The following is a 13,634-nucleotide window of genomic DNA, read 5'->3' as shown; positions in this document are numbered from 1 at the left end:
TCATGAATAAATAGATAAAATCTTTAAAAAAAAAGTCTTTGGCCCCCAAAAAGTAATTGTACATTGATAATAATAAAGAGGTAAAATGCACATGTCCTAGAGGTACAGCTAACAGAAAATTTAATGGTGACACACCATCCTGGTTCTGTTATGAACCTGGAATACTCATGGAGGTATAAGCTTTTTCAATTTTAGGTGATAGTTTTTCCCAGGAATTCCAGTTTATTGCAAGGCAGTAATCCAGAAAAGGAAGACAATAATACAAAAAAATTAGAAAACCATTTAAATATAAGAGAACAGTTAGGTAAATTGTACTACATCAGTGCAAGGCAATACGCTGCCATTAGAAGTTGTACTGATACTGTGTGTTTTTCAACTTTCACACATTATACATTGATAGGACAACTGTTTTATGTTATCCAGCTCAGTGTTACTTAAACTTCAGCTCTTTATATTTAAAACTTAATTCTCCTGGGTTCCATGTGTTGACTTAAATATTTTGAATTATACTGCTGTGTTTACATATAAAATAAAACTAAGTTATGCTCTGAATGCTTAAAAGCACTTAGGCTACTATAAAACAAACCAATTTACTAATGAAATAATCAAGGGACACCTGGGTAGCTCAGCGGTTTAGTGCCTGCCGTCAGCCTGGGGTGTGATCCTGGGGTCCCAGGATCGGATCCCACATCAGGCTCCCTGCATGGAGCCTGCTTCTCCCTCTGCCTATGTCTCTGCCTCTCTCTCTCTCTGTGTCTCTCATGAATAAATAAAATCTTTAAAAAAAAAAAAACCAACAAAATAGTTACTGAAAAGATGAATTTAATGTGAAAAATGATATTTTGCTAAAACCAGATTTCTATTATTAGTGTAAATAAGGTACCGTGCCAGCAGGTTCTTTTGAGTGTGGCAAACTCACACAGGTGGGTACTGTGAGATGACTCATTTCATCATGTTGCTTTCTTCAGTCCACTATGAAATCTTTTTTTTTTATTACAGTGATCAGGATATCATTTTGTTTTTATTTGGCAGTACATCATTTGGTCTTAGAATCATCTCTATTTTTTCCAATTAACTCAAGCCGATTGAAGTAGTCCTATGTTGCCAATTAGATTGTTTCTTTTTTTTAATTTATTTATTTGAGAGAGAGAAAGATAGAGAGCACATGCAGGGAGAGGGGTAGAGGGAGACAGAGAAGCAGACTTCCTGCAAACATGGAGCCTGACCCCAGGACCATGAACTGAGCCAAAGGCAGATGCTTAACTAACTGAGCCACCCAGGTGCCCACCAACTAGATTTTTTTTTTTTTTTTAAGATTTTATTTATTCATGACAGAGAGGCAGAGACACAGGCAGAGGGAGAAGCAGGCTCCACACAAGGAGCCCAATGCGGGACTCAGTCCCGGGACTCTGGGATCATGCCCTGGGCCAAAGGCAGGTACTCAACTGCTGAGCCACCTGGACTTCCCACCAACTAGATTGGAAGTGAGCACTGAAATCTTTGGCAATAGTGGATTACAAGATGGTCACCTAGATGATCCCAGTTATGCTTATACTATGATGTGTCTAAAATGAAAACTCTGGGCGTTCCTTGCTGGCTCAGTCGGTAGAGGCTGTGGCTCTTGATCCTTGAGATCATGAGTTCAGGCCCCACATTGGGTGTAGAGATTACTTTGAAAAAAAAAAGGAAAACTCAAAATCAAACTCAGAGCTTGCTAATCTCTGTGAATATATCTATGGGCCTATGAACCCTAGTGATTTAAATAGTTATTTTGAACTGCTCGGGGCAGCCCAGGTGGCTCAGTGGTTTAGTGCCGCCTTCAGCCTGGGGTGTGAACCTGGAGACCCGAGATTGAGTCCCACGTCAGGCTCCCTGCATGGAGCCTGCTTCTCTCTCTCTGTCTCTCATGAATGAATAAGTAAATAAAATCTTAAAAAAAAAATGAGCTGCTGGTTTGTGTTGCTGATAGACTCTGCCACTGGGAAGAAAAAATAGGTCTCATTTGATTTTGTCACTTCCTACTGTTAGCCTTCTGTTCTTCACAACCACCAAGCATGGTGAGGGCAAGCGAGAGTAGCTCAGGTGTTCAAGAAGGTAACAATGGGGTGGCCTGTCCAGGTGAAGAGAATAACTGGCGGAGATCTTACTCAGTTTGTGTTGCAATGACTTCCTTCTGCAGTGCATTTTTGTGTGTTTTTTTTTTGTTTTTTTTAAAGATTTTATTTATTCATGAGAGACACACACACACAGGCAGAGAGAGAGAGAGGCAGAGACACAGGCAGAGGGAGAAGCAGGCTCCATGCAGGGAGCCTGACGTGGGACTCGATGCTGGGTCTTCAGGATCGCGCCCTGGGCCCAAGGCAGGCGCTAAACCGCTGAGCCACCCGGGCTGCCCTGCAGTGCAGTTTTAAAGATTCATTGCCCTAATCTGTGACTTGGGCAAGGATAGTGAGTGAACCTTCAGAAAGGTGAGTGCTGGGTCCAGCTTCCAATTCTGGGCTGATGGAGTAGCTGGTAGAGTCCTGAATGGAGTACAGATATCTTCTCCTTCCTCCCCCATTTCCTGCCTTATGACCCATGACTTTCTCATTTGTCTTTAGAGAGTTAACTTTTATAATTTTTCAGGGATAATATTATATGAAAATAGATGGTCTTTAGAATAAATGATGTTCAATTAATGGTATTGGAACAATCATCTGGAAAAGAAATCTTATTGCACAGATACTAAAATTCCAAATGGATTAGTATTTAAAAGTAAATAGTGAAACAAATGATTACTATACAGAAACATTGGTTCAAGTTTGTTGTTTCTGGTGCAAAAGGCATTTTTTATGAAAGCAGGGTACTTGACCTATGGGCAGAAATAGCTGTCAACATTGGTTCATGTTTAAAAAATCTTTGTAAAGGATAATATCAAACAATATAAGTATATAACAATAGAAATTGGTTAGATTATGATAAATCTATATAATGATGTGTCATGACCATTAAATATTCTTGAAGTGTATTTATTGATACATATGTAATGGAAAAATACTCCTAATATATAGTTAGGTGAAAAGTACTTCATTATGGTATTATATATATATATATATATATATATATATAAGAACCAAGATCTAATATTTACTAGGTTGTAGACTTACACACTGCTAAGTTCTTTACAGCTTTTATTTGATGTTCATGTACAATCCTTTTTCATATATATGTATTCAAACATATATACATTCATAGAAGATAAGTTTTCTTGTAATACTTTTTAAGTTTTAATTGAGGTATGACTGACATAATTTACATATTTAAAATGCACAATTTGATCAATTCAGGCATTTAGATAAAACTCATGAAACCATCAACAAAATCAATGTAATAAACATATCTATCACCCCCAAAAGTTTCTTTGCGCCCCCCTGGTAATGCTTCCTTCTTTCCTCCTCTTACCCCATACCTCTACCAACTATTGCACTGTACCCAGAAAATCAGTGATCTACTTTCTGTCATTATAAATTAGTTTTCATTTTCTGGTATTTTATATAATGGAATCATACAGCACATACTTTTTTGTTTTGTTTTTCTTTTTCACTCAGCATAATTATTTTGAGGTTCTTGTATGTTGGGCATATCAATAGTTCATTCCTTTTCATTGCTAAGTAGTATCCTATACCATAATTAGATTGAACTAAGTTACGTGTAAATATATTAATCACCATTATTTAGGAGAGTTATACAGCAATTTTCATAATTTTTTTAAAAAAGATTCTATACACTTATTCACGAGGGACACAGTGAGAGAGGCAGAGACACAGGCAGAGGGAGAAGCAGGCTCCCCACAGGGAGCCCATTGTGGGACTCAATCCCAGGACTCTAGGATCACAACCTGAGCCAAAGGCAGACAGTCAACTACTGAGCCTCCCAGGTGCCCAATTTTCATAAAATTTTTAAAGCAGCAGCATCTTTGTTTCTGCATGGAAAAAAGTCATGGAGTGTATGAGTTTCAAATTTAACGATTGTTGGAAAGATAGTCTTCTTGAGGTGTCAGAATATGTGTAGGAGATAAGTTTCTGTCTGTGCAAATTGAGAAACTTAGGAAGAACCTGGAAAGACATTCTGTATTTGTGATTGTGGGAATTTTTTAAGGTTTCTGGATATATCACATGAAGGACTACAGTAATGGTAATTCCAGGTAACCTGCGGATATATTTTTAAAGATTTTATTTATTTATTTATTCATGAAAGACACAGAGAGAGAGGCAGAGACAACACAGACAGAGGGAGCAGCAGGCTCCATGCAGGAAGCCCGATGCAGGACTCGATCCCAGGACCCTGGGATCACACCCCTGAGCTGAAGGCAGGTGCTAAACCACTGAGCCACCCAAGCGTCCCTAATCTGCTGATTGAAAAGATTATTAAACTAGATATTAGAACATAGGCATTTAATCCCAGTTGCTCTATGACCTTGTTTAAGTCACATCACCTCTCTGAGCTTCATATTTTTTAAGGGAGGATAAGAACCCTGGGTCCGTCAGGCCTGCTAACTATCTAATGCAGATTGTCCTCTAGAGAAGGGTAGCCATCTCTTTAAGGGAAGTGAGAATGGGACCTGAATCCCATGTCCTCTGCAACAAGCTGTGTCCTTTAATATGAGGTGTCTTCTGCTCAGAGTAGGCATACCTTTTTCAAGTTTTCACAGAGGCCCGTCTGTTCACCAAGGAGTACGTAGCAGCACTAAGCCTTCCTGGAAGGGAGGTAAGGGGAGCTGGATGAGATGCTTAAGTTGCTCCAAGATGCTGTATAGACAGTAGTGGTTCCATCTATGCCTACCTCACAGGATTGGTAGAGAAAACAATGAGATGTATGTGTAAGTGCTTTGAAAAGTATAGTGTTACACAAATGTAAAGTCTTGCTATTTTGTTGTTCATTTGTGGTTTACTTTAGGGTAGATACAACAAGAATTGAATACTCCATTCCTTTAAGAGAAAACTGGGCACTACCATATTTCGCATGCCAAATTGCTGCACTTACAGGCTATTTAAAAAGCAACTTAAATACTTATGGAGAGGTAAGATACAAATTTAATTGTCACAGTTAATATTGATATATTGCAAATGTGTAAAGTTTTAAACTTAATCATATTAACAGTTATATTCAGTGAAGCCTAATTACTACATAATAAAAGATGTATTTAGGTAGTCTGTTATATAACACTGTTAGTCTAGTCTGATATCAGATGGTAAATTATTTTTAGGAGAAAGGAGATGTGATATTTCAGTGCAGGCACTTGATAAATATTTAAGAACATATTATTATTTTAGAAAAACATATTATTTTGATAATCTCTCATTTTACCATTTCTTTCCTGTACTAGCTTTTAGTCATTGCAAGTTAAGGAAATACTAGTGAAGCTACAGAGTGACTACAAATGACAGCAGTGTTAACTTTCATGGTAGCACTGCATATTTTCTGTTTTCTGGCAACCACTGCTCTGTTCTCTATCACTGTGATTTTGTAATTTTGAAAGATTATATAATTTTGAAGATTTGGAAGTGGAATTATATAGTATGTTATCCTTTATGACGGACTTGTCATTTAGCCTAATACCCTTGACATCCATCTAAGTTGTTGCCTTGTATCAATAGTTTGCTCATTTCATTGCTGAGTAGTATTACAGCAATATGTATATTTTAATTACATATTTAGATCCTATAGTACCAGTCACATCAGGATTATCGAAGCTCAGATCTTTTGTGCAAATATCTGAAGCCATCTAGAGACATCTGTGGTTGATTACTGAAATGCATTTAATGTGTCAAGTGATATGTATAAAATAGTTCACAATAAAGGCATAGTTGGACATGAAATGTGCAAGGTAGGGAGGTAGATAAGAGTGCACAGAATTTTGAAAATGTTCAGAGAAAGGAAAAACATAGCTAATTGTCCAGATTATGTTTAATATATATTTCTATCTCATTTCACTGCATGTTCTTTAGAGTAGTTTGAGAATAAACCCTTGGAATTAGCAATTTGCTTCATTATATTATAGCTTTTTCCTAGTATCCTTGAAGTAATATCCACGTGTCCAGTAGATTAAATAGGCTGGATCTAGATCTGAGCCTTCATTGATTTCTGGAACTGGTTTCTCTGGGGATGATGGTTTCAGGCCTTGTTATTACAGTTCTGGTTGTTCCACATTAGAAGTTGCCAGAACACTTTTTCTTATAGCTGTGGTGATAAGAAGAGCAGAAGCTTCTATATTCTATCAGTGCTGAGCTCTTCTGGGCCTTGCAGCTGGTATTCTTCTCTTACATTCTCTTATTCAGAGTGCTGGAAAATCCCTGTATCTGCTGATGGCCTGAGTGAGGTGTTTCTGACTCTGAAATTTATCATTCAGTATAGTCAGCTGAGTCTGAAAAATTAAGTTTTAGAGAGCACACTTGTTATCTTAGGTTTCTTGACTAGACCCTTATTGCACTTCTTCTTTGCTGTTATCAGAGTAAAGTCATTTGAAATCATGGCTGGTGGAGAAATTGAGAACAAAAATGTACTCCCTGGAGGTTGTTCGAAATATGCTAAAGAGCAGTGGATTTGTCAGATTTGGCCTCTTACTAAGGGATCACTTGAAAGCTGACATTTGGAAGGACGGAAATGATTTTAGCCAGGTATTTTTCAGGCAAAGGCAAAAATCCTCATGTTTAGTACCCTAGCAAGGAAAAGAGAGTTTTATATGGTTGACAGTATACACACTGGGGAAAGATAAGGGCACACTTTTGCTGAGAAGCAATAAAAAAAGCAATGGACTTTTTTCCATCGACTCCGTAATAGGCTGAGACATAAACAGACTATTTAGATGGAAATTCTTAGAGAAATATGGAGCAACACAGAAATGAAAATATTTTCTAGGGTGAATGGAGTTACTTTCACAATAACAAAAGCCAGTCAGCCAAGTCTAGCAAAAGCTACCATTTTCTTATATTTATTACTTCACCTGAGATGAAAGGAAAGTGTACTAAATTTTTTCCCTTTGTCATCGTGAAATTCTCAATATGACGTCAAACTTTGAAGGACAAGTGGTTGATTTCTGTCTGTGTGCTTTATTTAAGATCTTATTGTTTATTTAAGGATTTCATAATTATTTGACTTAAAAACAAAGTTTCTAGAATTATATAGCTTAAAGAAGAACCAGTAACAGAGCTGTAACTTTGAGGTAACAACCTCCTAGATTCTTATATTAATAAAGCTACTGATACTTAGTTTCTTTCTATTGTTTTCCCTAGAGGTTTTGCTACTTGTTGATGAGTGCTTCAACTTACACATTTATGATGATGTGGGAGTACAGCCACTATCTCTTATTTCTTCAAGCAATATCTCTGTTCTTGCTAGATAGTTTTTCACTGGAGCAGAGCGACAAGGTATTTTGAATTTTGAAATTGTTATTTTTAAATTCAGAGAATAAATGCCCTTACAGTGTTGTATCTTAAGATCATTTAGCTTTTAAGCTTTATTTTGAAATGTTTTAATAGGCTTTGACTTCTATTTCTACTCAAAAGATTGCTAAACTCATTCACCCAGCCCTTTTATTTATTTATTTTTTTCCCAGCCCTTTTAGAAGCACTTTGAAATTCCTTTTAAAGATCTACTTAAGGGGATCCCTGGGTGGCGCAGCGGTTTGGCGCCTGCCTTTGGCTCAGGGCGCGATCCTGGAGACCCGGGATCGAATCCCACGTCGGGCTCCCGGTGCATGGAGCCTGCTTCTCCCTCTGCCTGTGTCTCTGCCTCTCTCTCTCTCTCTCCCTCTCTGTGACTATCGTAAAAAAAAAAAAAAAGTAAATAAAGATCTACTTAAAAATAAATAAATAAATAAATAAATAAATAAATAAATAAATATCTGCTTAGCCAGAGTCATCTGTGCTTCTGCTCCATTTCTAGCCATTGCTCCTTCCCTATTTCTTTTTTTTTTTAATATTTTATTTTTTTTATTCATGAGAGAAACACAGAAAGAGGCAGAGATACAGGCAGAGGGAGAAGCAGGCTCCATGCAGGGAGCCCGATGTGGGACTCGATCCCAGGACCCCGGGATCATGCTCTCGGCTGAAGGCAGGCACTAAACCGCTGAGCCACTCAGGCGTCCCCCTTTCTATTTCTTTAAAAAAGAAAAGTGAAATACACAACATGCACAGAAGAGTATATTTATTATACATATATTCTATAGGATAAAATATGAGTATTTGACCATCCAGGCCAAGAAATGGAACATCGGAATACCCAGAAGTCCTTCTGATATGCTTTTGAGATTCATCCATGATGATGTACAGAGCTATTTTATTCATTTTTATTTATTTATACATTTTATTAATGGACATTTCATTTTTTCCAGTTTATTGTCCATTTGACAAGTGCTGCTGTAAACATCTTTACTGGCACATAACTGCAAGATTTCTCTAGAGTATATACCTCATAGTGGAATTACAAGTCAAAGGTTATGTGCATATTTACCCTAAGTACCAAGACTTTGTCCAGAATGGTTACAGCAGTTTATATACCTGCTAGCAGTAGTTAAAGATTCCCATACAGCATTGGTTCCTTTCTTTATCTTTTTCTTTTTTGCCCCTCTTTTATCTTTCTTTTACTTATAAACATTTATTAAGTATTTGATATATTGCCCAAGCCAAAAATTTGGGAATCTTCTTGCTCTTTCTCTTCTTAATCCTGTATATTTAGATGCTCCAGAATCCTGATGAATACAAACGTTTAGGTTAATTGAGTAGAGAGAATTTAACATAAAGAATAATTTATCAAATATAATGCCCTTATCTTGTAAGCAAAGTGAAATGAAGTCAGAGCCTGGGAAGAAAGCAGTTTGTTTTAGTCTGGCCTTAGATGTCCGTGGGTTTAAAGCTTTTCACTTCATTTATGAGAATTATTTCTAAGTAATACATTTATTATATGCCATAATATTAAAGATACAGATTGAACATTTGTAGGATACTGTCCTAAATTATAATAGAGCATTTATTTTATTTTATTTTATTTTATTTTATTTTATTTTATTTTATTTGAGCATTTATTTTATAATTGGAGTCAAATCTATTCTAAACAAAACTAATGAAAAAATGTACAATAAAATTAATTTTATTCTCATTCATCTTTTGTCCCAACAGGTTCATGAAGTTTATAAAATCTATATATTTTCTCTGTTTCTGGGATATTTACTGCAGTTTGAGAATTCAGCTTTATTGGTGTCTCCTTTATTAAGTTTAGTAGTAGCCTTAATGCTTGCTAAGTGCCTTCAGGTAATGAGAATTACCTTTTTATCATTCTTGAGATAAGTTTTTTAATTGCTAATTTACCATACCTCACTTCTTTGTTCATGATTTTTTTCCCCACAGCTGAATGTGAAGAAAGGAACTTTTATAGCTAAAATAATGAAAGTGATTAACTTTTACTTGGTGTGTATTCTGACAGTGATACTGAATATTATAATGAAGGTAAATAACTTGGCGTGTGAGATTCATGTAGTAAAGCAAGTTGAATAATGAAATAACTGGGCTAGGGACACCGGGCTGCTCAGATGGTTAAGTATCTACCTTCAGCTCAGCTCAGTTCATGATCTCTAAGTTGTGAGATTGAGCCTCACTTCAGGCTCCTCCTCACCGGGGAGCCTGCTTCTCCCTTTGCCTTTGCTTCTTCCCCTGCTCATGCTCTCTCTCTCTCTCACTCTCTCTCTGTCTCAAATTAATAAATAGAAAATCTTAAAAGAGAAATATATTGGGCTAAATTTTAATGAGACTAATGAGATAATAGAGTTTGTACGGTAAAATTTTGAGTTGATCACCATCATATTCACAGGAGAAATTAGGATTCTAATTCTTTTCTAGATATACTTAAAAGATACATTTTATTTTCCATTTAATTGAAAATGTCATTGTTACCCATTTAACTAACATTAAGTAATATAATAAATTGAGATGAGTAAAAGTTTTGAAAAGAGTAGGTAAGTTATTTAAGTCGTAAGATAAGTGGAAATCTTACTACCCTGTTAGGATTTATGATTAACTATAAAGTAATATTACTGACTTAGGTCAGTAAGTCTCCGTGTTTCATAGTTACACCATGTATTATCTAATTCATTTTTATTTTTTTTTTATTTTTATTTTTTCTAATTCATTTTTAATTTATATTTTTTATTTTATAGTCTTGCTGTGTTTTCTATTTCTAGACAGAAACATATTGCTGTGAGCACAGCTGTAATAGTTCTTTGTTGTAACTAGTGTTTTTTCTTACAGATGTTCGTCCCACACAAAGAAAATGGGCACATGCTGAAATTCCTTGAAGTAAAATTTGGACTAAATATGACTAAGTAAGTTTTAGATTATATAAAATTTTACCTAACTCTGTATCACTTAGGACATAAAGAGCAGAAATAATCCAAGGAGTAGTAGACACCTAATTAACACTTAGAAAATAAATAATTTGGAATAGTGTAATATCTAGAAGAAATAGAACAATATTTTTTCTCATTAAAAAAATCTCATTTAGATGTTTTATAAATTAGATGTACTTGAGCCTTAATACCATCACAGTGTTTGGTGGCCATTTTCTCCTTTGATGTGGAACAGTGATATAATCTAAAGTCAGAATAAATTAAAGATTTAAAATGAATTAAAAAAAAAAACAATGTAATTTTAACTACTACATCAGCAAAATGCTTGCATTAAAAAGGGGTAGGCAGGGCAGCGCAGGTGGCTCAGCAGTTTAAGCGACGCCTTTAGCCCAGGGCCTGATCCTGGAGACCTGGGATCAAGTCCCACATCGGGCTCCCTGCATGGAGCCTGCTTCTCCCTCTGCCTTTGTCTCTGCCTCTCTCTCTCTCTCTCTCTCTCCCTCATGAATAAATAAATAAAAATCTTTAAAAACTGAAAAAAGGTAGGCAGTCACATACTTATTTCATAGCAAAGACTGTACGTGGGATCATAATAGTGGATTAGATCAGAAGCTGACTTTAAATTCAAGAGTAATGGTGTGCCTTTTGTTAGTAAAATGCATTTTTTAAATCTAAAGTGAAATAAATGACTTATGTACTAATAATGTCCACTTGCATAACAGAAAATACGTATTTAAGTTGTTATGATGTATTACAATTAACAAGTGTTAAACACTGGAGAAATCTTCTAAAGTGTAAGTCATATATGGATATCTACTAAAGTTAAAGGATCCCTTAAGAAGTCACATGCTCCATAAGGGCAGGGACCATGTCTTTTTCAGGTGTATATATAGGCCTGTATATACAGGCAAGGAAAAATTGGTTACTGATCTCCATAATTGACTGGCCTTTCCCCTGACTTTATCTTTACCCCCAAAAGACTCTAGAATGCACGTAGAATAAAGGGCTGCTTTTGTCTAACATTTCTTAGTTTATGTTATGTAGGGCCCCTTTGCTCAACACATCAGGTACTAGATTTACTTGACAGAGTAATACACTAGGTGTTTTAAGACTAAGACATGATGTCTGTCCTTGAGAATATTGACATCTCATTATATGGTTTTTATATAGATAATGACATGAGTGGTATAAATAGTAAATACCTTATGCTCAAATGTGCCAACTAGATACTAGGATTTGTAGTTCATCAGAATTTCAGGGAACATTTCTGTTGAGACAGACTCTCAAGAACCACTAAAGAAATGTTAATTAGTTTTTATTGGATGTTCAGAATACTGGGCCAGGTATTGTGAGAGATAAAAAAATGACTATAATCTTAAACTAGCAAATTGTATTAAGCACTAGAAGAGAAAAATAAAGTGCCATGGGGATATAGGGAAAGAAAGATTTGAGACTGAGATATGGAGAAGAATATTCATTAAATTGAGATTTGAAACGGATCTTTTGGAATGCCTGGGTGGCTCAGCAATTGAGCGTCTGCCTTGGACTCAGGGCATGATCCCAGGGTCTGGGATCGAGTCCCACATCAGGTTCCTGCGGGGAGCTTGCTTCTGCCTGTGTATCTCTCTCTCTCTCTCTCTCTCTCTCTCTCTCTCTCTCTCTCTCTCGTGAATAAATAAAAACCTTTTAAAATAAAAAAAAATGAAATGGATTTTTTTTTTAAAGATTTTATTTATTCATTCATGAGAGAGGCAGACTCAGCCCAGGACCCTGGGATTACAACCTGAGCCAAAGGCAAACACTAGGCACCATCCAGGCACCCCAGATTTGAAATGGATTTTATAGCATTAGTAACTTTAATAGGTAGACAAGAAAGATGTGATTCATCATATAATCATACATACAAAACATTTTGATGGCAGCCTCTTTGATACAGCTGTATTACTGCTTGACACATTGTAAAACTTTCACCCAATGATTTGGAAAGCAGGCATTCTTAGTCCACCCAAGAGCTCTCCTGAAGATCACTCCATCTCTTACATTCATTTCCAGGGCTAGGGATTGAGGATAAGATGGAGGTTACAGATGGATCAGGTGTGAGAATGCAGATAAAACTGCATATAAGTAGGAGTCTTGTTGATCATATTTAGCTTTGGGTCAAAAAAAGTGTATCCATATTCTTATAGCTCAAAATGTTTGTTTCAAATTTTATGATTTCTGTCTTAGTAATTAGACTGTTCTTTTTAAAATGTGTCCTAGTTGAATTACTTTTATCCATATAAAACAGTACTATCCAGTAATAATATGAGTCCCATATGCAATTTTCTAGTAGCCACATTTTAAAAAGCCACATTCTTTAAAAAAAAAAAAAGAAAGAAACAAGGGAATTTAATTTTAATAATAATACTTTTATTTTATCTATTAAGATTTTTAAAAATATTTTATTTGTTTATTCATGAGAGACCTGGAGAAAGAGGCAGAGAGACAGGCAGATGGAGAAGCAGGCTCCCTGTGGGGAGCCTGATGCAGGACTCAATCCCAGGACTCCATGATCACAACCTGAGCTGAAGGCAGACACTCAACCACTGAGCTACCCATGCATCCCTGATTATTAAAATCTTATTTTAAAATGTAAACAGTATAGGAATCCCTGGGTGGCGCAGCGGTTTGGCGCATGCCTTTGGCCCAGGGCGTGATCCTGGAGACCCGGGATCAAATCCCATGTCGGGCTCCTGGTGCATGGAGCCTGCTTCTCCCTCTGCCTGTCTCTGCCTCTCTCTCTCTCTCTGTGTGTGACTATCATAAATAAAATAAAAATTAAAAAAAAAAGTAAACAGTATAAAAATTATTAGTGAGCTATTTTGTGTTCTGTAGTCCTTTTTATTCTTTTTTATGTTTGAAATCAAGAGTGTATTTTGTATTTAAAGTATATCTTGGGCAGCCCTGGTGGCCCAGCGGTTTAGCGCCGCCTTCAGCCCAGGGCATGATCCTGGGGTCCCGGGATTGAGTCCCACATCAGGCTTCCTGCACTGAGCCTGCTTTTCCCTCTGCCTGTGTCTCTGCCTCTCTTTCTCTGTGTGTCTCTCATGAATAAATAAATAAAAATCTTTAAAAAAAAACGTATATCTCCATTTGCTTTGGTTATATTTTAAGAGCTAATAGCCACATTGTAGCTAGTAGCTACCAGAGTGGACACTGCAGATAGGGAGGTTGGATGACTGAATTTTTTTTGTCTTCCAGATAAAAATAGAAAGTA

At 36.3% G+C, this 13,634-nt stretch overlaps 1 protein-coding gene across 5 annotated transcripts in view; it reads left to right on the top strand.

Moving 5' to 3' along the window:
- The window catches only part of DPY19L4 (dpy-19 like 4), a 60,509-nt gene that overhangs the window by 16,568 nt on the left and 30,307 nt on the right, over window positions 1-13,634 (top strand). For all 5 annotated transcript variants that reach the window (XM_072734306.1, XM_072734304.1, XM_072734305.1 and 2 more), the window contains 5 exons: window positions 4,936-5,059; window positions 7,272-7,406; window positions 9,156-9,287; window positions 9,384-9,482; window positions 10,281-10,354. In XM_072734306.1, coding sequence (XP_072590407.1) covers window positions 4,936-5,059; window positions 7,272-7,406; window positions 9,156-9,287; window positions 9,384-9,482; window positions 10,281-10,354 — 564 coding nt within the window. The remainder of the gene's footprint in view (window positions 1-4,935; window positions 5,060-7,271; window positions 7,407-9,155; window positions 9,288-9,383; window positions 9,483-10,280; window positions 10,355-13,634) is intronic.

Source organism: Vulpes vulpes, chromosome 13 (genome assembly GCF_048418805.1).
Source record: "Vulpes vulpes isolate BD-2025 chromosome 13, VulVul3, whole genome shotgun sequence".
In the NCBI taxonomy this organism is placed as follows: domain Eukaryota; kingdom Metazoa; phylum Chordata; class Mammalia; order Carnivora; family Canidae; genus Vulpes; species Vulpes vulpes.
Note: the sequence above shows the minus strand (reverse complement) of the source record. Positions and strands in the feature narration are given on the sequence as shown.